Raw genomic sequence first — 27,006 nt, 5'->3', positions numbered from 1 at the left:
TTTTCTGTGGAAATATGTTGTTATCAGCTCAATTGTGGAACGTGGAATTCAATACACGTTCAGTGTTTGTCATCCAAGGACCTCAAGACTGGACGAGTGTTGCCTCTACAGTCTAAATAACTGTTGATGAGTCTGTGATCCTCATTTCTATATGACAATCACTCTCAAATTAATTATCCTAGTCTAATCCTCCTGAAAGGGGTAGATGTGATTACAATTGCAAAGATAGGCTATTGGCCCTCCACTTCCGCTGCCGCCTGATTTGGCACTTGCTCCCATTGAAAGGTCTGCAATAATACTCTTCATCACCACTCAGGCCTCTCTTATTTGCTCAGCAGCTTGCTCTGTGAAACGGAGCTGGCTGTATGGGCGGGGAGACGGCAGCAAGACCGACCGAGAGTGACGCAAAAAGGAGAGGCTATTATATTAGCTTCCTGAAAAAAAAAATAATTTATGCTGGCCAGCTGGGAGTTTATGAGCTACTAGAGTGGATTTTAAAACAAATAGGCGAAATATTATCGAGGACAAAATGGATTTGTATGGGAAGGTAAGGGGTCTGGTTTAACTATAAGGTAGCTGATAGAAAGAGGAAAAGAACGTGATATGGAATCGATAATGTTTGTATGTAATAAAGATTTTCAGCCTTAATGCTGTTTTGGTTTAGTTTTGTGTCTCTACGTGGTCTGATGCTCGTCAAATATATAGCTACAAAGGTCTATTTTCATACAGCTGCTGCCAGCTGTGACGCGCTGCATGCCGGGTATTGTAGTCCAGTCTCCATTCTGACGCGATCCTTGTCCTCCTCTGCTCGAAACGAGCCAAAACTACACTTCCCATCGTCTCGACCTTCTGCCCGGTGACGTCAGAGACACGCACGAAACGCACTTTCCCCTTGCGCGTGCTCAACCCCTTATGCCAGCCAGCCTCGTCAGTTTAGGGGCGCGTGACAGACGGAAGCGGAGGGGACAGCTCCCAGGTGCTGAAATCGGTCTGCGCTTCACACAGAGACAAGAGAGGGGGAGAAAATCACCGTCCTCATTAGACACAAATATAAAAGCCGTATTCTGCAAAGCAGGGACACATACAGATAGAGTCGAGGCCTCCAAAACAGGTTTGTTCCCACAATGTCCTCAACGCGTTTTGATAATTTCGATTGTTATTAGTTATGTGACAGAATTTCGTTAGGAGATAAAATGACCTCTTGCTTGTCAATCATTAACCGCCGTGTAGCTCCCTGCTCAGGTATATAATGTAATTTATAATGATCGGCTACGTTTAGATCGTTTTCGACATTATTTGTAGAATTGCCAACAATGCACTCATAATTTGACAGTGGCGTCCTTGCACATAAGCGTCTGCCTCAGTGGTGATTTGTAACACACGGAAGCGAATAGAAACCCAGAGCGGGATGGAGGTCCGGCATCTTCTATAACTGCATAGGCTACGGGTAAAGCTTGGCTGCACATGTTTGCCATATAATGGCTGTAGCTTTGCCAAAACATTCACCTTGGAGCAAAGATGCCTGCGCTCTTGTCATCTTACTCGTGCTACTCGTGTCCTCTCGGGTCGATGAGGGCAGACAGATTACACTGGTGCTAAGGAGATGTTTTCACAAGATGAAAGATTAATTTCTATTATCAGCCTTTTTGCAGAACTGTCATCCATAGCAGTTTTAGTATTTAGGAAGGTTTGAGGTTTGGTGAAATGTGACTGTATTTTTAGTAGGACAGCTTTTCAAAGCACAATGCCAACAGTATACATTATCATCTGATGTGAAATTATAATGCCACAATTAAAACAAAGGAGTGACATTTTGCAGTTTCTTCCAGCACATTATACTGTACATTTACTCTACAAATTAAAAAGATTATTTTGCTGAGTACATAAAACATACTGAATTAAAACTATATTTATAATATATAGCTCCTTAAGTAATAAGGGCAATAAACACAATGCTTTAGGAATCAGTTTGAAAGAGAAATGGCTTCAGAGAATCCCAAACTCAGCGCATAAACTCGTGGTTATCTAGTACTTATCAATACAACAGTTTGCTGTGTTGGCCATGCTGGTTTGCCTGACACAGCCTTCTGTCCTTTCCAATCTTATACTTTACTCTGTACAACATCCAACTCAATCTCATTGTTGAAGTGGCTTTGCAAAATAGTTGACTATAAAATGTGGTCCCCTTCTCTGTCTATCAAAGCACTCAAAAGCTCCACATTAACTCAAGGAGAAACCCTTATTTTATCTTATCGTCTCTATTTTTGCAGATGGCTGCCACTCAGGATGTGAAAGGGAAGGGAGAGGGAGGAGACCAAAACTTTGACTACATGTTTAAGTTGCTGATCATTGGCAACAGCAGTGTGGGCAAAACGTCCTTCCTGTTCCGCTACGCCGACGACGCCTTCACTTCCGCCTTCGTCAGCACAGTGGGCATTGACTTCAAAGTCAAAACTGTGTACAAGAATGAAAAGAGGATCAAACTACAGATCTGGGTATGAAATAAATAAATTGGCGCTTTAAACATTTAGATGGAAACATTGTGCAATATATTTTCCTTTTATGTCTTTCTTTTTTAATCATGCACAAATTCAGGCACAGTACTCACTAGCTTTAAAAGCAATTACAGCAATATGTTTTGCCATACAAAAAATCTGAAAACACAGGATCATCATTTCAATAATTAAATTTGTTTTAAATTTATTTGGTATGCTTGGAGACAGTCTCTTCATATTTCTTGCTAAGCAAAGACTTAGCACTCTGTCATATGCTTCAGTCAAAATACCAACTGTATTTGGATCCTACTTATCTTCCATAAAGCATCATAGTTTTACATATATATATATATATATATATATATATATGCTTTGTTCCTTATTGCTTTGTTCATTAGTCCTAAAAACAGGTGCCCTGTTATCTGTTTGGTTCATTAATTGAAGAAAGCTTCAGGAAAGGCCATGTTGTGTTTTCTTGGTTTAACACTCTACAATGTACGGATGGAGACAGATGGAATTCTCAACATCACTAACAGGGGACTAGTAAGTGTTAGGTTGGCACACGGCATGGAGGAACTCAGAAGCAACACCTTCCTGAGAATGTGTTGGAAACTGCAGAATGTCTGTGGCTGTTTAATTAGGAGTTCATCTGAGCTGTTGTCTTGTAATAACTCTATGATAGTGGTAGGATTGACATGTTGAAGTTTATCTGTTTTGCTCAGCTACTCCCTCATTCTCTCTGTTTTTTCTTTCTTTACAATGGTGAGTGCCAACTTTTCTTTGGAGGTTTTGCTCACTGTTGTCATAAAGCTTGTCTTTTACCGTAATTAGTCATCCCGAGACATTTTGTGTTTGCTAATCACACAAAGAGACAGAAGAAGTGCCCCTGCGGGATGTGAAAACTGTGTTAGAACAGTCAAATTACTGGTCATTCAGGATTGTGCGTTTTCATCATTAGCAAAGACGAGCACAACTGGGGAACAGAAGGTTTGCCCTCGCATCCACTCAAATGGCCTGTCTTTTTAAATTGGGCTCGGAGAGAGCTAAAACTTACAGTAAGTGGCCGTTTAAGGTGATGGTTAGCTAATTCACCATTGAGAGATAAAAGCATCAGAAAGCATCATTCACTTGTCCCTGTTGTCCTATAAAGCTGAGGTGAAGGAAATATGGTGCTTGTAACCAGACGAGCCCTGTGAAAAACACAAACTTACTTTAAAAAAAATTCTGGGGTGCGTCACGTTCCACTCACTGGCTCTTCAGTTGAAGGAGTCAGCCTCTCAGATTGATTTCTAATGAGCTGCACAGTAAAAGCGAAGCTTTTCAAGGATCTCTAATTCTAAAGACTCAGCTTATTTATTCTTATCCCACTCTGTCTTTTTCACTGAAAACAGGAAAACGGACTCACTAAAACACCCTGGAAATGCAAAGGTCATTGTTAAGCATTCAGCCAAGTGTCAATAGTGCGCATAAATGTTCAGGGCTTCAGGATTTTGACTCAGAAAAAGATTAATCCGATTCAGAAGATTGGAGCCTGATATGGTACATCCACATTACTGTATCACTGAAGTAAATCCTTACGTTGTTTAAAATGTCATAAATAATGCTATTTATACAACACAGTAGGTACTGACATTAAATATGCACACACTCACATGCAATATTTTGTATGATGTCGTATATACTGACAAAGGCTGTAAAGTAGTTGTGTGTGTGGAACCTCAGCGGGCTGTGAGCTCTGTCTCTGTAGAGTGAAGGTCAGAGCTGTCCTCCGGCTATAACAGGCACACTGTTACCGCCATGTGCAGACTGACAGAGAGCAAAAACACTGTGGCAAATACAATCCAGTCCTGCCTGTCGGGAATCTATTTAACAAGAGCCAAGTAGAGCAGCCAGAAGTCCTCTATCATGATTCAAAGAAACCTGCAAACACACGTGTTGTGGGTGCAGCAACGGCAAAGTAAACACTTATTACAAACAAGAGTTACATCATTGGGATTCAATATTATACAACAGAGCATAAAATAACAAATCTACCTATCTGTAAAGAGTGTGGGACATTTTAACATTTATAAGCATTTTTACTTATTCATAAATGTATAGCTTAAAAAATAAAAATTGCATTTGTTTCTTTAGCTTCATCTGCCCGTATTGGGCTCCATTAGCATTCTCATTGACATCTTGTAGCGGTGCAGTGGGTGCTTGTTTCCACGGTAATCTGTGTACAATGGATTCTGCTTGAATGCTGTGTAATCACATGCTTGTTTTGTCTATGAGCAATTTGTTCAGCTTTATCACAAACGGCAAGCGCTTTCGGCTGCCTAAATTATTTTACTTCTATTTTTAGCCCTATTTCTAAGCAATGGATTTCATACACTGAGCTCTAAATACTGTTCCACAGTATTTGACACAGCTGAATGATTGTTTTATTGAGGAAAGGAAAGAATCAATCAGATCAGACAAAAGTAAATTATTGTTTTTGGCATATTATCAATGCAAAGCCAGTGAGGCAAATAGCATAATGATTATACCCACATCATGAATACAATAAATTAAGTCAATGCAGATAATAGCTATTAAAAATTTGCTCAGATTTTGTGGCAACCATGAATAGCTGCATATTAATAATGTATACGTCTGCTCATTTACCATTATAAATGTACTGTATATATACTGTACATGCAGTGCCCAGGGTGATGTCCGTGTAACTAAGCCTGACAGTGTAACTGTCAGTCTGCTAACTCATGTTAAAAGCTACATCATGCTGTCTGTGTGTAGGACACAGCAGGCCAGGAGCGCTACAGGACCATCACCACTGCCTACTACCGTGGGGCCATGGGCTTCATCCTCATGTACGACATCACCAACGAGGAGTCCTTCGGCGCTGTGCAGGACTGGTGAGTGATGTTGATCCATTCTTGACAGTGTGGGTTGCCCCTTGTGTTTTGTGTGTGAATGACAATGTGTTATTATTACCATCAGATGAATATATCACATGGACTTATTTTTGTCTCCGTGCAATGCAACCCTCTGAAATTTAGAAGTATAATGCAAGCAGCTTAGCTCCCCTGCCTCCTCCCAACAGTGAGGCTTTATCTCTCTCTTTGTCTCTCACTAATATTAGATAAACTTGGTACGTAGTGTGTACGCGTTCATCTTTGTCAGGCTTGGAGATCAAGACAAGATTTGTTGTGGCTCTGGTCCATTCATGAGTCACACAAACATCTCCAGGCTGAACAGTAACTATGAGCCAAGCCTAAATGTCTGTGATTTATGATGATGCATTCATGTCTAAATTGGTTACGCTCAATCAGTGGCAGAAAGCAGGTTTCTGGGTTAGGATTCTTGCCCCAGAAACAACACATTCTCATCAGCATCAGCTGCTTCATGTAACCTAACTATACGGCCCAACAGCTTGCTGAAACCCTTTGCTTTGTTATTAGAAATGAATGTGTCTAGATTTACATTTTGTTGATCTTTCTCCTTACAGTGTGAGTCTTCAAATTGCATTGTGGTCAGACAGTCATTTTCCACCTTATTTATACTCTGTTGGCATACAGATATCTTTCTCTAGCCGCTCAAAGACATTACAAGATTGCAGAATTAGCATTTTTTAAAGGAAGGATTTTTGAATCATCATTGTAACATTCTCTGCAAGCTGCAAGGAAATGATGATAAGACACAGATTTGATGATGCTGTTGTTGACAGTTCACCTGCATTCCACATGGCTTGTATCCAATGTGGGACTATGGTAATCATAAATAGAAAACGCAATTTCTGAGGAAATTTGGTGGGAGAGTTGATGCACTGTCGAAAACTCACCACTTACTTAAAAGATGTAGAGCACTGAGAAGTTTGTACATTTAAAGGTGTAACATTGGGGCCAAAATTGAACAAGTTGAAACCAAAACAGAAGACAATAACAGAAAAATAAGAACAAAATAGCAAACAAGGAGAGAAAAAGAAAGAAAGAAAGAAACAGAAATAAAAGAAAAAGAAGACCGCTAAGAATTTGATTTGAAGAAGAAAGAAGTAAAAATTTGACAAAGAAGAAAAAACTGTTAAAAAAGAAGTTGAAAGAAAACCATCAGCTTAATAGAAGAAGAAGACGAGAAGTCAGAAGTTATGTCAACCACTCAATCCTAGTTCAACATTCCCCAATACAAACCAATGGAGAACATGAAAGTTCAACAGAAAGTGCCTCAAACTATAGACTTCCAAAACACAAGTAGTATATGAAAAGATATGAAAAAGGAGGCTGATAACGAGAGGAAGGGGAAGTCGAACATTTCTTTTTATTCACTTACATTAAAAAAGCTGAAAACGTTGAACAAAATAGAAAGTATAAACATGACTAAAGAGAAAAGTAACAACATGAAAGTCCCCAAGAAGTCACTCGATTGGAGACTCAAATAAAGCATTGAGGACTAGCAAACGACAGATATAGAGCGAAATAATAATATAAACAGAACAGGTGTGGGAGCTGCACAGCCCTCCCACCAATTAGTAGCTGTGTCTACTTAACCCTTATCACTGAGCCAGCAGCACTTGACAGCTGCTTTAGGGAGCACCTGTTCCTACATACTGTATTTTAAGCCTGGCGTTCTTTTGTTGGTAGATGAAACATACAGCTGCGATGTGGTACTCTGTCTTTAGAATAAATTCTGTTAAATTGCCCGGTAATGTCAGCCGCATTGCAAGAAAGTGAGTTTCCATTTATTGTGAGCAAGAAAACCAAGACTCTCTTGTTAAGGGAGGTCAGAGACAGACACACCTATTATTCTTTAGCACCTGTCTGACACGTTGATGGAATACTGCAGCCGGAGCACTGTCTCTGATGGATATCTTAATTAATAGAGCCAAGTGCGGCGACAATCCTGGAGAGTTACCTCTGAGCCAACGAGACAGTGCACAATCTGTCAACTTTGTACAAACAAACAGGCTCTTTCTTTTCTACCCTTCATATAACCAGCATCCTACTTTTCTTGCCTTTGCCCCAGGCTTTAATTCCATTTTCTCTTACTCTTGTTCCTTGTGACAAGGTTGCAGAAAAAAAGCTCTGGTGCCATGGCAACAGCTCCCTCCCTGACTCTGGCAGAATTAAGCTCGTGACGTGCTCGTTTCCTGTCTGTGACAGAGGCGGGGAAATGTTATAATGCTGACATCAAATGTAGGAATCAAATTAACTCTTATGCACAAACCATTAACACTTATTATAACAACAATATTAAAGTACTGAATATAATTTTTCTTCGCCTTTGTTAAATGATGTAATACTGTCAGTTATAAGCAGTTGAATTTAAAATGACCCACATATGAAGCTCTTTTCAGCCCAGGGTGTATTCACTGCCCTACTTTCAGTCAAATTGCAACATCATTGCTGTGAGTTGTGCTTCTTAAATTCCTTTCCATATTATGAGCAGCCTGTAGTGGTTAGAACAGTGATTCCTAGTAAATTTCTGTAAATATGAAAGAGACATTTGCCATGGCTCCTGAATTATGTAGAGAATATGTGGTACAAGCTTTGCTGGATTTTACAAACCCACCGACTTCAATATGGGATGTAGCAAAGAATAAACCACATGGAATCATTTTCCCTTAGAAAGCATTAATTAAATATAATTAAGGTACTTATAATTACATAACTTAAGTCTACTTAAGTTATCATACCTAACTATAGTTAGCTGACAGACAAGTGCTTCCCATGTGTCATGGTGGCTGAGAGTGATCTCAGTGCAGAGGGGCTGTCGGTACCTTGTAAAGTTTTGAGCTTAATAATTCCAAAGTGTGGAGGTTGTGAGCAAAGAAAAGAAAAGCAGCCTATGTATTTGTAAAACTTGTATGTAGGACAAAATTACTATCGAGCTAATAACAACTTACATCAGTAATGCACATTTTCAGCACAAAGCAGCATTTGACCCACTTTTCTACTGCTGACATAGTGACTGACATATTTTTTGATGCCAATTGAAAAGTGATGTAACCCCTGTTCATGACCGAACCAAATGGCAGATCACGTCCCCCCCTCTGTCATCTTCCGAGTCATTTTCTAAAGGATCCCATCCAGCAAAAAGTGGTAAACAAGCAATTCTCACAAAACACTTACACAAGTGTGGTCACAAAGCGGAGAGACTGTGCTAATTTGACCGCGGTGTTTGCTTTTTGCACTTGTTTCTAACTCCATGCAGGTCGACCCAGATAAAAACCTACTCGTGGGATAATGCACAGGTGGTGCTGGCTGGGAATAAATGTGATATGGAAGAAGAGAGAGTGGTCTCAGTGGATAGTGGCAGACTGCTGGCAGAACAGTTGGGTGAGTCTTAGAGCAACATTCACCTCTTTGTGTGTTTTAAAGCTGACATATGTTGTTGTTACATAAAAACTTTTTTTGTCCCTTTTTCTTTTTTTATCTTTTATGTATGTTGTGCATTTTAATAGGAATTGCTAGTGGAACCTTCACAATAACAAATCATATTGATGACCATGAGTTGACTTTTCTTTTTACAGTAACATGTTACTTGTTCTCCCTCTTCCCAAGGCTTTGAGTTCTTTGAGACAAGCGCCAAAGACAACATCAACGTGAAGCAGACCTTCGAACGTCTAGTTGACCTAATTTGCGACAAGATGTCCGAGAGCTTGGACACTGATCCAGCTGTCACCACAGGAGCCCCCACAGCTAAACTCACAGACAGCGCTCCACCCCTCCAGCAGCCTGGATGCAACTGTTAGTGACTGATGTTGGGAGGCTTAAGGGGGGCAGTGCTGGTCCTGTAAGGTGGTAGAGTTTGCAGAGTTTTGTTCACCCTCAGCGTTATCACTCCTGCTAGTGCTGCTTTCTCTGGACTACACTTCAAACACTGTTTAGTAGTAGACTTACAAAATACTGTCGTATTATCTCTCAACAGTCACCTTAGCAAATAACCAGACAACCAGACATGGCTATTGTAACATGTGTAACATCATAGAATAAGTGACAAGTAGAGACACGATAGTCTCATTCTACACCTAGTTAGAATAAATCGAGTAAGTTTAATAAGGCTGGAAATGATTATTCGTCATACTGTACAGTTAATCCTGAAGACCTTTAAAATCTTTAAAACCTAGAATAATTATAAAATGAAGTAGAGTCAATGAGTTCTTTCATAATTATTTTATTTTTTGTACAATATGTTTTCTTTTTCTTTTTATGGGTTTAGTTTGCCTCCTAAAGCTGCCAAATCTATGATTTAGTGCACAATAGGATGTAGCGGCTTTCTTTTGAGCGTGGCTGTTGTGTGACTTTACAGTAAGTGAGTTTGGGTCTGCATGAGTGAGTGTTACCTCTGGGTCACAAATGAGTGCGACTTTGTCATCCGAAAGTCATCTACCTTGGATAAAATCTGTGGCCTTTTAGCATCTCCGACACGGCCTCTGTAAGTCCCCCTTGTCATACCTGCTTTTCAGGATGAGTCCAACATGTATAACATTAATGTGAGTAATTTTTCATGTTTTACTGTCTGTAAATGTGTGATGCCTCTTATAAGTATCTCTTTAATTCTTAAGAACAGCTAGTTCAATGTGCTAAGCCTCCAATATGACCCTTTATATTATCACACCATGAGCATGCTGCCAAAAAGTCAATCGTGCTGTTTTACCCAAATGTAACAACCTTCGGCTACATGTTCAGTAATGACAATGTAAGCAAATTATGAAAATAAAAATCCCACACTGACAAGGAACAATGCAGTAGATAATATACAAATCAGCTCTGGCACGGAATATGCAGCCATATATTAAAAGTACTGTTTAACTTTTGAGTCAGCATGCTACAATTCTAGGTTTCTTAATTAAATAAAACAGGCCCCCAAGAAAGAACTCTCTCAGCAAACCATTTAGAAAACAGTATAGACTCACAATAGGTTAAAGTGGCAAGCTAGCAGGCACATACAGTACTGTAGTGGTCCTAATGATAACTTAAGTCCTTAGAATATTAAAGTCCTGTTTGGTAACTCAGAAAGTTCTTCAAGTCATAGAAAAAAATATTTGTGCCAAAACATTACAGTTACTTTAGCAATGTCAGTTGTTTGTTGCATAGTTGAATAAAGTCTCCAAAAAATTGCATGAGGTCAAACCTGACTATCTATGTAGATTTATTTAATATGATAGTGTATATATTACTCTATGTTACAGATTTAGAAGCATTGTCATAGCATTTGCTGTGAGATGCAATGGGCCAATAAGTGCAATATTTTATGAATTAAACCCTGTACATAGTTTCTCCTGTCCTCGAGTATGACTCTATCTGCGGTGTGTGAGCGACAGTTTGGTCAGAATGACTCTGAATGTTTGACTTTGTGTGTGTGTGTGTATACACCTCCTAAATTGGAGACAAATTAAGCAAGTATTGTTTGTGGATTCCTTTTTGTACAAACGTATTCACGTATTATATGCCGTTCCTGCTAACTGTTGGGTGTTGACTGAACTTGTATAACCATGTCAAAATGCAGTGTTGTTGTGAAAGATAGTCAGGGAGATAACTTAGTCCATGCCATATGCCATACTGTTGTAATTCCAAGAAAAGGGATACACATACACTCATTCCAAGATCCTGCGTATATGCGTGTACATGTGCTTGGGACGTGTGCATCTATGTATGTGTGCGATATTATAATTTTATGCCAATAGCCATGAAATAAATTATTGTAATGATCTCATGTCAAGATTCATTTTATAGAGGAATGGTTAGTAGGTGCTGTAGCCGTCACCATGATAAAACCTCATTACACAACACAGACTTCACATATAGAACTCTATACACTTTGTATCTTGCAGTGCAAGCAAAGTGAAATGTATGTTGTTGAGATTATAGAAAATAAATCAAATTCTATCGCTGAGTCTTTGCTGACTGCTTAAAGGAGAGATTTGGCAGCTGCTGCCCCCTAACCTGAACCTGCTGTCTCAGTAGCTCCATCCTGTTGATGCAAAACAGGCGCCTTGTTCAATTTCTAGGCGATGTACACCACCTAGTGTTACAGTAATACGTGTGCATCAAGTCCTGTTGTGGTTGGTGATGAACACTGCAGTATGATTCAAATCCTGTGGATGTAGATTGTTTAAGTAAAATCTGGAAATACAGTACTAACACCTGATGGCTTACACCTACTGCTGCCTTATATTTATTGTACTGTACACTTAATTCATTAACCTTTTCTACTATAGTACAATGATCTGAAAGCTATTTGCTTTAAGATTTTACCTACAAAACATTGATATAGAACGTTTGTTATATTAAGCTAACCAACAGTAGTTCATCTTAGTTTTACTTTTAGCAGCCACAAAATGGAAATGCTATACAACACAGCAAGGCAGGAAGAATCTTTGAAAAATGTCATCACATAGAGCATGGATCTACTGGGTTACATTAAGTAAATCTTCCTCCCTCTATTTTTTAAATTAATACCATTTAATACGGTAGGAACGCGTCCTGCATTTAAAATGCTATTTGTGCTGTTGTACTACTAGAATAAAAGGCAAATAGACATAATGGCATGTATCAATCATGTATACGCAAAAAAGAAATTACGTGATCACTTCATAACTGATACTAAAAAAAGTCCATTTATAGCTGATAGTAGATATTTTTGAAACACATGTAAATCATCTTTGCCAAGATGGACAAAAGTTTGTAACAATAAATGCAAATAACATCCTTGTTGTTCATCATGGTTGCATTGATAAATTGTTCACTACAACGATCAGCACATAATAAAGTTCAGTAAAACTGTGGTCGACAGAAAGTATCACCCAGAGACAAACAGTACATAAATCCCAAACGGCCTTCGGGATTTTCTCTGCTCCCTCTTTCATCAATAAATGAAAGACACAGAGAATTTATCCGACACTTGACTCTGAAAATCTCTGAAACAATAAAAACAAGAAACCAGTGAGTAGGCAGAATCAACCCATGCTTTTATTTAATCCATTGCATATAAAAAGTTTTTTCTATTCTTTTTATGTTTTTTTACATAAAGTTGTATGATCTACAGTGCTATCCAATAGACTGCAATTAACAAGGAATCCATTAAAATAATATTTTAATTGTCCTGTGAAACTTCCAGACAAGTTGGCATTCTAAAGACATAACCCAAAAAATAATTGTCCTGAAGACCTTTTTTAAGTTACAGTTTGTGTTTTCCTTTCACACCATAAAAAAATAGAACACATAATGAGAAAAGAACCCACTGTTTCCATTGGTCCAGGGCTGTTTAGATTCTACAGTATGTGTGTCAAAATAAGAGTCCCTGTTTTGGGACAGTGATGCACTCACCCCTGTCCCTAATCCCACCCTCCCAACCCCCCATTCAGTACACAAATATACTAAACCCTTCTCCTGTCCAGGCAGAAAGATGTCAGTGGTTTTAGATATTGCAAGTAATGTGAGTGCAAGTGTGGGCCAAACATAGATACGTAACACACTTTCAGTGTTTCAGCCATAATTAATGCAGCAGTGGCTGATCATGCAAATGGTGTCTCAAAGCCTCTGTGCTTTGTAGGCCACGGTCCAACTACACATTCCTTTTGCTCCTCAAATCAGTGTCTGGAGCTGCGATACAACAGATGTAGACAGCACTGCAGTAACTAAACAGGACACAAAGAGACAAAGTTACTGCAATATCGCTTACAGGTTGGGTCACAGCTGTGAGTGTGGTGGCAGGATGTGAAGGAGTGTGAGTTGGTCAGATCAGGTCTACAGCAAATGTGACTCTTGGACATCCGGCTATAGTCCACACATCACTCAGGTAAATCTATGACTTGTGGTTGAACCCAGTCTCAACTAACCTCTGCACTAACAAGATATATTTAAACCGGTGCCACATTTTTGATGCTAATTCTGTTTGACCGTGACAGTAAAAAGGCAACTTTTTCAGACTAGGCCAACACAAGCCAAAAGATTCACTAATGCAGCAGAAGAAAACTAGAATCCAAAGGAAATAGAAGGCTAAAGAAAATGACATGCATTGAATTTAAGGCACAGCCCATGGGCCAAGGAACAGTTTCGTTTTAAAAAACAATTTGGCTTTGCCCCTCTCTTGACTGAGACGAGTTCTCAGCTAAGCAACACGTTGATGGATCATTTTTACACAGAAGCTCATGTGTAATAAACATTCTCTCAACAAGAGGTACGTATTACAGCCACACCATCACCAAAAGGGATGATTAAGAATTAACCATTTACAACAAACGGCATTATGATAGTAATAACATTAATAATTATATATTATATACAGCACAATAAATATATGTTTGTAAACAGCGATAAAACCAGAAAATTTTATTACAGGTAAGGGCATTGGGTGAGGATGGAAAATAATGAAAAAAATAAAATAAAATAAATAAATCTTGGCACAAAACAAAAGGTTAAATAAAAAGTTTTGAAATGACATATACTTTAAAACAAGCAGTCTTTAAAAAAAGCAGTGTGCAGTATTCCAAGTGTTTTTTTCCTTTTTTTACATTTGTAGATTTTTTATATTTTATGTACACAGAAAGAACAAAAAGGATATTGGGTACTGTAACTGGCAAGCCTGTACTGTGGTTTATGCTACAGTGAAATATTTACTGTACCACCATATTGCAAAACTAACTTAATGAATAGGTATAATATAACAATAAATAATAGCATCAAGTGTAGATTGAAAAATGATAACAACATGGAAAACGGAAAGAGCATTGTTCAAGCTTACGTATGCAGGAGTGAGTTTTTTGTGAGTTTAGACACGTTAAAAATATGAAGTTGTGTTACATGAATATATCAGTGCATTAGAGAATCTACGTAGAGGATAGTCTTATCTGATGACTACGCCATGGAGCTGATTGTCTTGTTAAAAACAAAGACAGGAGCTTGGTGTAATGTTCTGATGTCAAAAATACACAATCAGGAAAAAAATTAAAAGAAAACAAAGTGGCTAAAGAAAAGTGGGCGTGCGCAGCTGTTGGTGAGGTGGACCCCAACAAAATCAGAATTGGCAAGGAAACAAAAGGGGCAATAAAGGCATTCATAACATTGGTATCAAATCACCCCAGGACTTTTTTAAACATCATTGTTATTTCTGCATACTTGGAGCACTAATCAAGCATCTAACAGAAAAAAGAAAACTGTGCTCTTTTTGTGTATCAACTACAAAGCATTGCATTGTCTCAGGATGTGTTCAAATGAACTGCAGGCAACAATAATGAAATTTAAAGGCTTCATCCACATCACAAACATTTCAATGAGAGTGAAAACTTCAGGTTTCTGCTTCCTTTGAAGAGAGAACTTAACCCCCCCCCCCCCCCCCAAAAAAAGAAAAAGAATAAATTCCAATTGACATTTCTCACCAATCATGAGTATAGGGGCCTGGGAATAGGAGTACAAATGCTATTGGAGCAAGTGCAAACACATCAGTACACTCCTAATGTAATCCATCAGTAAAGACACCGCCTTCAAAACACGGAATATATGTGACTCACCTCTACCCATTAGGTTCCAAAAGTTCAGTCATCATCTTTGCTAACAAAAGAAAGCCTAGGATTGCAAAAGTAAATTCTAGAAAATATCTGAATCTTACATACAGTACAATACAAAAATTAAAGAGGTCTAGGACAGCAACATGGCTGTTTAGATTTGAGCTTTGTGTCAGTCATGTTTTTAAGGAAGACTTCCGCATCAGAAATGTGTCTAGAAAAGCTCCCGGGTGTGCTGCAGCCCTCGTCTCTGTGGCGTCCCATCAGGTTTTCAGCAGAATGGCAGCGTACCACGCCTCCTAATTTGTAGTGGGGAGGGATAGATTGTGGGCACTTGATAAAACACAGAAACGCTGCTGAACTTTTAGACAAGGCTGAGACAAAGTGGAGGGAAGGAAAATGCAACTTTTTGAATGAAAAGCACTGAGCACGCCGAACGGCTCATCAGTGTCCTAAACTGAAGCTTGTGAAGGAGGGAGGCGTAGAAGTGAAAAGAAGACACAGCACTTCTGTACAAATGGTAATGGAAAGGATATTTCCTGAGTGCAAAAAAACTTGAAGAAGTACCAGTGGGAGTGTCTGAACAAAGCTGACAGCAGGATTGGCCAATGTGGAGAGCAGCGCGCGCTTTGGAACCATAAACATAGATGTATAAAAAACACAGACAGACGCCACAAAACCCAAAAATATTCTATAAATAATCATCTGTCATTACTAAGAAGAACAGTTAGTCAGGGGCTGTCCATGAACTGCTATGTGTCGGGGGATTTCTCCTTCGCCTCCTCCTCCTCCTCCTCCGCTGGCTCTTCTTCCACCACACATGGTTGTGAGCAAGGGGTTTCCCCCTCCTCTGCTACCTCCTCCTCCTCGACCTCCCCCACCTGTTCGTCCAAAGGAATCTCTGTTGATTCAGAGTCCTGTGTACAGAGGGTTTTAGAGTCAGTACAGCTGTTTTCCTCGTCTTCCTCCTCCTCGTCTTCCTCCTCCCCCTCTTCCTCCTCTTCTTCTTCTTCCTCCTCCTCTTCTTCCTCCGGCTGGCTGCCGCTTTCTTTTTCAGTGTCGGACTCTCCGTCTTCCTCCAGGGTGAGCTCAAATTGAAACTTGTCCCCTCCCGGGGGTCGAGTGCCATCCTCAGGCTCATCGAGGGCAGGAGAGGGACTTTGGGGAATGGTGCTTTGGTACCACTCCCTGTTGTCTTCCAACGTGTCCAAAATGTCCTGGGCATCTGGATGGACCAGGTCTGCCCATGTCTCCCACAAAGGGTGAACAATATAGTCAATGAAACCAACCTACAGGATACATGGGAGAAAAGAGGCCAATTTAGTGCAATTTGAACAAATGACAAGTGGATTTAGGAAACATGTGCCTGCCTGTGTGCGTTACCTGGCTTTTTTCTACGGAGGCATTGTGTTTATCACACATAGGGCTGATCTCCATGCCCCTCTCCCTCTCTCGGTCACCTTGGCTAAAGAACTCCTCCATGATGCGGTCCGTCCACTGACGGTACAGCTGGAGCGGCTTGGTGGGGTTGCTCAGGTCTGCACAGTGCACCATATTTTGGAGAACCTGAATATGACAAACAATGAGGTCTGACGCTCATTTACAACAGTACAACTTCTGGCTGAAGAAGCAGATTTTAATGTAACGATTTTTTCACAAAGCATATTTATGTTGCAGTTCAACTAGATTCCATTATGGATACTTTGACTTTTATTTCACTACATATAGGAAAAAACATCTATAATTTCTTCTAATCAAATTTATTTATATGTTTAAATTACATTGCTTTACAAATCTTGCAATACAGCACTTTTTGTACTTTGTACTAAAATCATATACTTATGGAGAAATGTATTTGCAGTACTTCTGCACTGTACAATTTTGTTTATTTGTACTTTTACTTAAGCAGTTTTCAAGTTAACTTCATCCACTAAAGCAAATTTGTGCCTTATACCAACTACAAACCTTTATGAGAATGAAAATAAAAAAATGCAGCAAGTTTCCACCTACAAGTTCTGACAATAATCACCTAAACTGTTATTATTCTGAAGCTTTTTTTTCTGACCTGTATCCTGTCAGAGTAGTTGTCCAGCAGCAAGACACCAGAGCTGGTCACCTTCTTAGTCTCCACCATAGTTTTCAGGTCAGCCAGTAGATTCATGTGCTTCGACATGTCTGTTGCTAGCACCTTAGGACACCCAAAACAACCAACATTCAGTATTTATTAGCTATTAGCTATCAAAATCCAGTAATTTGAAAAAGCCCAAATGTAGGGTATATAGTTTGTGGCTAATGTAATGTTCAAAAAATTCCACTTCCTTTTTTCTCTGTTAGCTTTTACACTAAACACACTACTTCAGTCAGTAAAAACTTTATAGAAGAGGCGTAAATCATTTCACTTACGATGTCAATGACCATCTTTCGCAGTGATTGTCTTTGTTTTTTGGTCAAGTTTTGGAAGATGTCACAGTTCTCCTCTTGCAGGAGTTTGAAACCAACTGCTAGATGGTGGTTTTCCAACACAGACGAATCATTGTACATCAGCGCTAACTCTGAATCTGCAGGGACGAATCATTTGGTGACATTAGTTGTGGAATTGTCGTATATCATAAGATGTACGAAGAAGGCTAAACTGCATACAGAACAATGCATCAAGAAATCTGGCTGTGTGTCCAACTGTTATAAGCAAGACACTGAACCATAAGTTGCTCCCAATGGGCACCTTGCATTGCAAAGGGCTTTGGATAAAAGTGCTATCTGAAAAGATCATTTACCAAAACATCCTTCCAAATAAATCAGGCGTTAATTAGAGCCTCACCTTATCCTTCTAATAGGCCTGTCTAAAGCCACTGCAGTTACATCCTGAGCAGCATGAGAAATCGCCAGCATTGTTTTCTACAGAAAGGTTCACGCACTCCGGGTCATTTGAAGGTCCTTCAGCTGTATTTGGATTTTCCATTCAGATGCATTAGTGTTGGCCGCAGTGGAACACAGTGGCAAAAGGAGAAAGGGGATCCTGCTCTGTTGCTCTGTGGCTGACAGAAGATCAGGCCGGTGGCTCCTAACTAGGATGACTCACATGGCCTTTACTGCAGGGATTCCCCATTTGGGCTTATAGGAAACACAATGCATCTTGTGTGTTAAGTGTGTGAGACCACATGGTGCCTTTTCTGTTCTGATCATATATTAGTAATACTCTTATGCAATACACACAATCATTATAGTCTCAGCAATGGCTGTTTAAGGTGAAAAGCCAATATTATCACAAATTTCCACACTGAGTGATATTTGTGCCCCCTCAAGCCATGAGTTTGTGAATCAGTAAAAGCAGAGATTGAATGGGTTGGCTGAGTTCACTTGCTTCTAAAATTACACCTGGAGGTATATATTCACATGCAGATGGTCATACTTTTATATTACTATAATAATAACTATTTCTATATATTACTATATATAATAATCTTGTTGCAGTCTTCCTTTTGTGTGTTAATAGTTAATATTGGATTAAAACGGCAATGCACACTGTTGTTTACTGACTTCATAAATAACGATTTCTGAAAATATCAATCAAACCAGTTTCTCTAACAGTGTGGCCAACTGCCTTTTGGAGGACGGTTTTCCTTCTTTTCCCCTGAGAACATACAAGTCTGAATAATTATGTACTACAGGGAAAGGTCACTATAGAGAACAACATTGATCTCTTCTTTGAACTCCTGAGCCTTAGAAGCACATGTCAAAGCCATCACACGTGACTATAAAGACACATGCTGGTGAGAGTCTAAATGTGTTGTCAGGTTTGTATAGTTGACATCCAGCATAAGTTTGAGTAATGAAACTTTATGTATGTGCGAAAAGTTATCTATCTGCAAAATGTTAGTGTGAGTATGTGTGTGTTAGCGAGGCACAGAGTGCATGTTCCCACCTGGGTAACAGACTGTAAGTGTGTGTTCGTTGTTTGTGAACACGCACTAACAGCACTGCTGAGCCACTGACGTAGCTGTTAAGACAGTGCTGTATTTAGACTCACTGGTGTTGATGAGGAACTGGTTGGAGACTCCAGGATGGTCCACGTCGTGAATTGCACTGGCAAAGATGGCAGCTAGGATCTCAAGGTCTGTGAACACAGCCTGCAATAAAAGACCAAAGCACAGAGGGGAGGAGGGAGACACTGATGAGAGGAAATCTTGGACAAAAATATCCTTGCAAGTAAGAGCCATTGATTGAAAAAGGAGTTTGATTGAAGCCAATTGTGGAAGCGTGTTAGTGCACACGTGTGTGCTCACTTGCTTTGCATGTATGTGCACAAATCTGCCTCACCTCAAGGGCGGGGGTGGATAGCAGCACATGAGTTGATTGGGTGACGTCAGCAGCATGAATGTTGTTATGGTAGGCCACATCGCCGTGATAATGGTCTTCTAAGGTCATCAGGTATGTTATAAAGGTGTCAAGTGGAATTTTAAAAGTTTTTAACAATTCTCTCTCCTACAAACCAGAAATTACAACACCAGTTAGTCATCAGGTGATTTCGAGATTGAACAAGCATTTATTTTGTTGCAAAAGATGATGACACAGAAGTGAAGTTGTGACCTGGAAAATTGTGTGCATCATGACTGTCAGTGGCCGATTCCCAGAAAACTCTGAGATTTTAAAAACATTAAGGCCCCATTTATTCACATGCTCCAACTCCTGGAAAATGGAAAACAAAACATCCTCATTTCTTTTCTTTTTTTTAATTCTTTTATTATGAACAGATTTTCTAGGTACATTTTAGGTACCTAGCACTGTATTTCTGTAAATGTGTTATGTAAGGAGGCCACTGTAAAGATTTTCTGTACACCATTGGTCAAGGGACAAAAACACACCTTAGAGAGTTCATCTTCTGTTTCTGTCTTTACTCCGAACCGGGGGATGTTGGAGTTTGTGAGACTGGAGGAGTGTTGCAGCTTTTTCACCCCACTGATCTGAGACATGGGCTTATTCTTCTTCTCCTTCTCCTTCTGTGTCTGAGGGGATGGCATCTCCACTTCATGTTGCTTGTCTAAAAGCAGTGAAACAAAATGAAAATGAGGATGATGAAGTCTTATTTTGGGTTTATGCTCTAGTGGTCCAACTGGAAAACATTTTAGTTTATCAATGTAAATTGTGGCTGTGATTGATAGGATTTAACTGCATATCCTGGTTAATACTTGCACAATAGTTTCAGCTGTTAATCTTAGAGCCATTATGTATATTGCATTTGGAAAACAGGAAATCATAGACTCTTCAGCTACCCTGTTTTCATGGTTTAAGCAGGATGAAAGTTTCTTTTTATTCCATACCAGTGAATCTATCTTCCTTTATCATCACCTACCTAAGAAGGTGCTGGAGATGAATTCAGAAACCTGGTTCCCAGAGCGGCTCATCTCTGATAGGTGAGTCAGCTCCCTATTCAACATCCTTTTAAACTGAAAGAGGAACACACACCCATCCACACACACATTTAACACAGGTTAAACAGTGTGTAATACAGAAGAAGAAGAAAAAAAAAGACAATTACTTGTTTTTACAGGTGGTACACAGAGGCACTGTATACATATTTAAATAATGTATATTCAAGTGACAGAAAAAAACTGCAAACAAAATTTAAATATGTTCATTAAATGTCCTCTAATTACATGTGAGGCACCTACAGTGCGAGGCCAATAACAGGACTCCTTTATTAAATACAACACTTTTATTAAAATACATTTTCATGTCACTAAAGAAACAAAATTATTTTATCAGCACCGACCCTCCTGAGGGCTTTTTTCATAATGGATTCCTAAAATTTCCAGTGACATCAAAGAAGCTGTACCCAGGGAAGTCATTTTTGTGCAATACACATACAAAAACAGCAGCAGGTCGAGCGGCTATATGATCAGTAACCTCTTTTCCAAGCTTCTTTCTTTAAATTTTAGTTTTTCTCTGTCACACTGCCTGCTCCTCTCTGCCTCTCACTCAATCTTTTCTCAGTTCTCTGTCCTGTGCCTAATTGGAGTGGCAGAACCAAATTTAGCTTCAGCTTTTGATTTGAGAGTCAAACTGAGTGATGTGGAGCAGAATGCTTGAAATTTGGGCTTTTCCAAACTGGATGCAAAATGACACAGTTACAACACAGGTTGCAATTCAAATTACATAGTGAAGAAAGACACTCGTTATATTGTTTGGTTGACTCTGACTTCAGTGCAAATGCATATATATATATATATACACACACACACACACACACACACACACACACACACACACACACACATACATACATATAAAAATACTGATAAGTTAAAATAGATCAGTAAAGCACTGCTCAGTGCTGACTGTGCAACTGTGTACTGATATTCCTTAGAAGAGCACCCATGACCATTAATGCATTTATGTGGCTTTTGAAAATGGAGAAACAAAAAAAAAAAATCTGATGTGTGTTTTTATCAATTAATAACAGGCATCAGGTAGAACTGTCTTTACTCTAAATAGTTATTGAAACAAATAACTGAAATGGAAACAACAACGTTTTTATTCAGTTTAATGGTTCACCTAAAAAAAAAAAAAAACCCTCCCTTCTTAATAAAGTCATTACAGGGCTCTAAGAGCTTGTGTTCTATGTCGTCGTAAGTTTTTACAACAATACAGGTTTAGTAAAAATGTCTGGGCTTTTAAATCCAAACTCAAAAAAAAAAATTAGACTTATGTGTCTTTTTGTGCAGTAGACCCAGCCAATACCCAGTATTACACCTACGAAGCATTGTTTCACGGGCGACATGTTGGCAAAGTACTGTATACTGTACACTATGTGCTTTCCATTTGTGGTCATGTAATCCAGGATCCAAATCTATGTCGGTGACAAACCTCAGCAACAAAAAACATTTATTAAAACAAATGCTAACTCAAGACTAAACCTTACCTTTATATACCCCCAGGACACAGAAAGAAGGTAATTTGCTTCAGGCATTTTGACACGTCACCAAAAATGATCCAAAAACAGAAAGGTAAAGGTTTATAGCCACAAAATCAGCTGATAAAAATGCCAGACAGCTAGCAAAACTAAAACATTCTACCAGTCTGGCAAGTAAAAAGACTTCAACCGGAAGAGCCTTCAGAGCTCAATTAAATGTAAGTCAGCTGTAAAGTCGGTAAAGGGTCCATTAAAGAAGCATCATGTTCCTGCCCTGAGAAAATCCAATGAAACAAGCCCATGTTCCATAAAAAGCAGATTTTGAGGGAGGAGTGGTGGGAATGTGGTTTTCCAAAAATCCGATGAGAGCATATCGTGACCGCATACACACTGTGATTCACACTGACATGCGCATGCATAGACTCACACATAGACAAACATACACACACACGTGAATACAGGTACACACTGCTGAGGTTATGAATAATTGATGATGGTGCGGATGCTTGGTAGATGCCAAAGCACCAGGACAGCAAAATTTTTCTATCAACAGCTTCCAGGATGCCTGCTTCTCTGTGTATGACACTAGCTCCCATGTGAAGAGCACAAGCTGCTTGTCTTACAGTGTCAGACACCAGCAGCAAATCAGATCCCAGATATGGAAAAAATGTGAGCTCATCAGCACCTCTGATTGGCTTGGATTGGAATAGACCTGAGGTCACCTGCTGTGTGATTGGCCGGGACTGAAGTCAGTGGAAAATCTCCACCTTCCTTTCCTTTAATTCCTGCAGTGCAGCGGGATGTGACTGAGTGTGTGTGTGTGTATGGGGGCATATTACATACTTGTTTGTCTGCATGCAAGACGTCTGCTTTATATGCAACAGTCCGCATACATGCATGTGTTTACGTGTTGACTGACCTAACCTTCTGTGCAGTATGATGTTATTTCATTCTGGATGATACAATATTGAAAAACAGAGTATTCATGGCAGGTGAGTCACAATAACATCACTGTCGGGATGATGTCAATAAATGAAAACTCAAGGATGGAATGTCACAGTTTATGGAAGTGGGCTCATCCAGACAGAAACTGAAAGCAGAGTCCACACAGGCTGTTGTGTGTGTCAGCGAGCTGAAGAGGGCTGTCACTTTATGTAAAAACTAGGATCAAACCTTGGTGAAGGAAGAGTTTTCATTTTCCAAGTAATAGCATGTATAGCATGTATGTAAATATGAATAATACTATAGCCGCCCATACAGCAAACAATGAATCACTGCTACAATTACTAAATTTAGAGGATGTCAAGTCACCTTTCCAACAATCCAAAAAAAATAATTTAAAGCATTTATTTATTAAAAACATTGTAAAATCTACAGTGTGATTGAGATAATCAGAGCACCTGAAACCTCAACTTCTAAAAGTAGTGATTGATAATCAGGATGATATGGCACAACATGGGAAACAAAATTTAGCTTTACACATTAATCCCAAGAAAAACTAAATTTATGATTTTAGAAAAAGCATAATTTATTCTTATGAAGAAAACATATTTTAATCATGTTAAAATCTTGTTAATCACAGACGGCCTTTGCAGTCTATAAACTTGTGATCCTTTGAAGAGGAGATCCCTGTGTGTGTGTGTGTGTGTATGTGTGTGTGTGTGTGTGTGTGTGAATGCACTTGTGCACACATATGTTTTGTGTGTCCAGTGGCTACATAGACTGAAAAGGGACCGAACCTGTCTCTACTTACTTTACACTCCACCTCGACAACCAGCCTGGCACTGTGAGTAATTTACAGCTAGACTGAAGCAGATGAGACCACTGGCTAACTGAGATTCAGGGGCTTTGATTGACTCACAGCCAAGCAGGCCAGCACAGGCCTACCACACACACACACACACACACACACGCAGCATGCTCTCTGATGGAGCATGAATGTAGCACACACAGACACCCTCCTAACTGCACAAACCCCTCCCTCTGTGTCAAGCAAATACACACACACATATTGATAGCTTAGCCAAGAGGTGTGAACACAAACTATTGGGTAAAAATTGGAAAGTGTCACACCAAGCTTAGCTGTGACTTGTGTGTAATTTGTTCTTCAGTGGAGGGAACAAAAATATCTGTTCCCTGCTGTATATAGCCCATGACACCTCCAGATCTCTGTTGCATTTATTTCTTTTCTTCCACATTGCACATTATTCTTTCCGCAGACGCCCCCTCTCTACAGAGCAAGCAGAAACACATTAATTGCCTCTACTGTTTTCATGAATGTACCAATGTGACAAGAGAGTTGCTGTCCATTCATGATCTAAACAAAATATGGAGAAGGACATCTACATGCAAGAAGGTAACATTATAACATTATAAAGAGCTAAATAGTAATGATTAGGCCATTAAGGGCAATGTAAAATATAGTGTAGTTCATGAGTATTTACACATTTATTGTCATTCGGGCAGTTTTGCTTCTGCTTCTTCAATTTGAAATAAAATAATGGGATGCTAAATAATATAAATGTCACACTTCCACTTTAATTTGACCAGGATTACATTAATTATAGAAAGAGCTATGCAGTTTCATTTATCTATCAACTTTAAATCAAACCTATCATCATACTAAGTAAGTTGTGAGAAGTTCTTTGGATACTTGGATATATTCAAAGCTAATAATAAAAGAAAGATAATTAATAGAATAAATTGACTATGGAGATGCAATGAGCCCCTATGATCAGTAAATTAGGGATACAATAAAAATAATTAAAGTCACCTCAGCAATTTGTCCAAGTCTGTTCAAGTACTGGACAGGTGTTTCCTTTGACTTTACTTATTTTATTCACTCTTCCCAACCACATGTTGAAGAGCCCCTGGGCAAGACTCTGAACGACCAACATCCCATCCCCATCCCCAGCTGGTAGAAATTGGGGAGGGTTGCATCAGGAATAGCATCTGGCGTAAAAACTTGTGTCCAAAAGGACACAAAAAAAAAACAAAAAACAAAACAAAACAAAAAAACAAACAAAAACGAATAAAGTATCCAACCTGTACAAGTTAAAACTGGCTGAAGTAAATATCAGTGCATACAGTAGTAAAAAAAATGTTGTTTTTTTTCTAGCAACATTCAGGATAAATATATTTGAATTAGATCCCATTCGGAAAAAGTGAGCTTTTTTGAAATATTAAAAATAAATTAATTAATTACAAATAAAGGAAAAACACATTGTTTTGATGATGCATCACTGCATCACTCACCACTCATGGACTGCAAAATAAACTGTGTCATCTTAGCTTTGCAAGTGTCCTAATAATACTAGCCATATTAAACAGATTCTGAATTTAATCTATGCACCTTAAGAAAATACACATCCCCATAACCTCAATAGGCTGTGGTGGGGGGGTCTGTCCAGCCCTAACTACATTCATCTTGAGATCCTCCCAGCTACCTTTTCTCTAGCACCTACTATAGCAGAGGTCACAAATGCCAACTGACAGGTAATAATGGCTTGATCTGACTTTAGCCATTTTTTCTCTTTAATGGTTAGGGAGTGTTCATTTCTGAATCTAGACCAAGTGACAAGGTTCTTCAACTAAGGATCTAGTGACGTAAGAGTTATATATTACTATAAAGAGAGGCTATTTTGACTACAAGATGTTATTTTATTCAGAACTAGCAGCCAAGCAATACAATTTACAATACAGTAAAACTGTATGGTAAAAATTTGATAGAGGAGTATGACAATAACCGCCCTGTTGCTCTCTCCCTATTTTAAAATGGTGCTACTCTCACATCATCATTGGTATCTGTCTATGAACTGTTTTACAAAAACACTTTTTTTTTATGTACAGAAAACATAAACCACATGCTGGGCTGAAGCTATACATGGTCCAGTATTTTGGGTCTTCTTCATCAGGATGCTGGCAGTGGAGCCCTGAAGGTCCCTTTCTTAAAGCAGCAGCAGCAGGAACCCGCCTCTGAGCAGCGTCCCTCTAACTATACGTATATAATAGCAAATGCTTTTATCTAAAGCAACGTAGGAGGAACACGAACACACACACACACACACACACACACACACACACACACACACACACACGCACACACAAACAAACACAAGATAAAACAAAAGTATTTCTTCGATTTCTTTTACTCTTATTCTTATATGCAATTCATGTTGAGTGTTGCATAAACAATTAATTATTAATATACAGAATATGTAATAAGATCATTGTAAGATACAGACAGCATGATCAAAAACTTGCTTTAACTCTTAACTATTGTTATTAACCTTAGACTATTTCTGCTCTCTCAGCTTTGTAATCATGTCAAGTGTTTCAACTATTTCTAAATTAATGAATGATTTTTGGATTTACTTTATCCATATTTAAATAGTTCTTATATAATAAATTAATCTAAAATCTTATTGATATATCCCAACAATATTCACACTCAGACAAACAGACGAGAGGATGTAAAAAGCACAGCAAGTGTCAGCACTGAAACCCTGCTTCCACTCTGAAGATGTCCTGAGGTCAAGGATCCGGATGTTTTGTATCAGTAGATCTTACCGTCACTACAATGCACAGAGGAATATTAGCTGCTGATACTAGAAACACCTACACCCACACAAAGGGTGAAAATCGAACCACAAGAAAATCATCAGTTAAAACCACGGTGTGCAACTCTATGTTCAATGTTAAGACTATGTTAGAATTATTTTTATACGTTTTGAAGCACGATTGTGAACGTGTCCCTGGTGTATATCCTGTAGGACAAACATGTATGTCACCTTACTTAACCTCCTGTTGTCGTACTCCCTCTCATAACATATTCACAGGTAGAGTGTATTATTTTAACTTATTTTAGCTAACCGGGGGATATGGGAAGAACACAAACAACTACTGTTAACTGCTTCCATAAAGCATGCACAAAACAGCGACAGCTACTGCATACAATGTGACTGCTGAAGGACACGACTTACAAACAGCAGGGCTGATGATTTTCATAGAAATTTCACCAGACATCACATTAAGAAGAATCCAAGAACAAATTTAATTCACTTTACTTGAAGGAAATTCCATTTTTTGTTTCATTTTAATCTCTTAATTTCCCTCATTGA

At 38.9% G+C, this 27,006-nt stretch overlaps 2 protein-coding genes across 10 annotated transcripts in view; one reads left to right on the top strand and one right to left on the bottom strand.

Moving 5' to 3' along the window:
- The first annotated feature begins 348 nt into the window (after positions 1-348).
- rab3c (RAB3C, member RAS oncogene family) lies at positions 349-11,182 on the top strand. Of its 2 annotated transcripts, none has more exons than XM_067520296.1 (5): positions 349-547; positions 2,271-2,495; positions 5,271-5,389; positions 8,682-8,806; positions 9,032-11,182. In XM_067520296.1, the coding sequence occupies exons 1-5, from the start codon at positions 530-532 to the stop codon at positions 9,220-9,222; spliced, it is 678 nt and encodes a 225-aa protein (XP_067376397.1). In that variant the 5' UTR covers positions 349-529; the 3' UTR covers positions 9,223-11,182. The 2 variants fall into 2 exon arrangements, with proteins under 2 accessions (XP_067376397.1, XP_067376398.1); XM_067520297.1 differs by lacking the exon at positions 349-547 and adding an exon at positions 911-1,111.
- A 1,234-nt stretch (positions 11,183-12,416) lies between these two features.
- pde4d (phosphodiesterase 4D, cAMP-specific) overlaps positions 12,417-27,006 on the bottom strand; it is a 153,518-nt gene continuing 138,928 nt past the window's right edge. For 7 of the 8 annotated variants that reach the window (XM_067520289.1, XM_067520288.1, XM_067520295.1 and 4 more), the window contains 9 exons: positions 20,327-20,420; positions 19,839-20,014; positions 19,564-19,662; positions 19,294-19,458; positions 19,004-19,103; positions 17,380-17,534; positions 17,042-17,164; positions 16,360-16,542; positions 12,417-16,265 (listed from right to left, as the gene is read on the bottom strand). In XM_067520289.1, coding sequence (XP_067376390.1) covers positions 15,729-16,265; positions 16,360-16,542; positions 17,042-17,164; positions 17,380-17,534; positions 19,004-19,103; positions 19,294-19,458; positions 19,564-19,662; positions 19,839-20,014; positions 20,327-20,420 — 1,632 coding nt within the window. In that variant the 3' untranslated portion in view covers positions 12,417-15,728. Of the gene's footprint in view, positions 16,266-16,359; positions 16,543-17,041; positions 17,165-17,379; positions 17,535-19,003; positions 19,104-19,293; positions 19,459-19,563; positions 19,663-19,838; positions 20,015-20,326; positions 20,421-21,895; positions 22,472-27,006 lie in introns of those variants that run through there. The other variant, XM_067520294.1, reaches the window with a different exon arrangement.

Source organism: Channa argus, chromosome 11 (assembly GCF_033026475.1).
Source record: "Channa argus isolate prfri chromosome 11, Channa argus male v1.0, whole genome shotgun sequence".
NCBI lineage: Eukaryota > Metazoa > Chordata > Actinopteri > Anabantiformes > Channidae > Channa > Channa argus.
This window is presented reverse-complemented; position numbering and strand designations above follow the sequence as displayed.

What these genes read in the sequence shown, in the direction of transcription:
- rab3c (XM_067520296.1), top strand. An exon ending in GGATCAAACTACAGATCTGG is followed by an intron (nt 2,496 to 5,270) that starts GTATGAAATAAA and finishes GTCTGTGTGTAG; the next exon opens with GACACAGCAGGCCAGGAGCG. An exon ending in ACTGCTGGCAGAACAGTTGG is followed by an intron (nt 8,807 to 9,031) that starts GTGAGTCTTAGA and finishes CCTCTTCCCAAG; the next exon opens with GCTTTGAGTTCTTTGAGACA.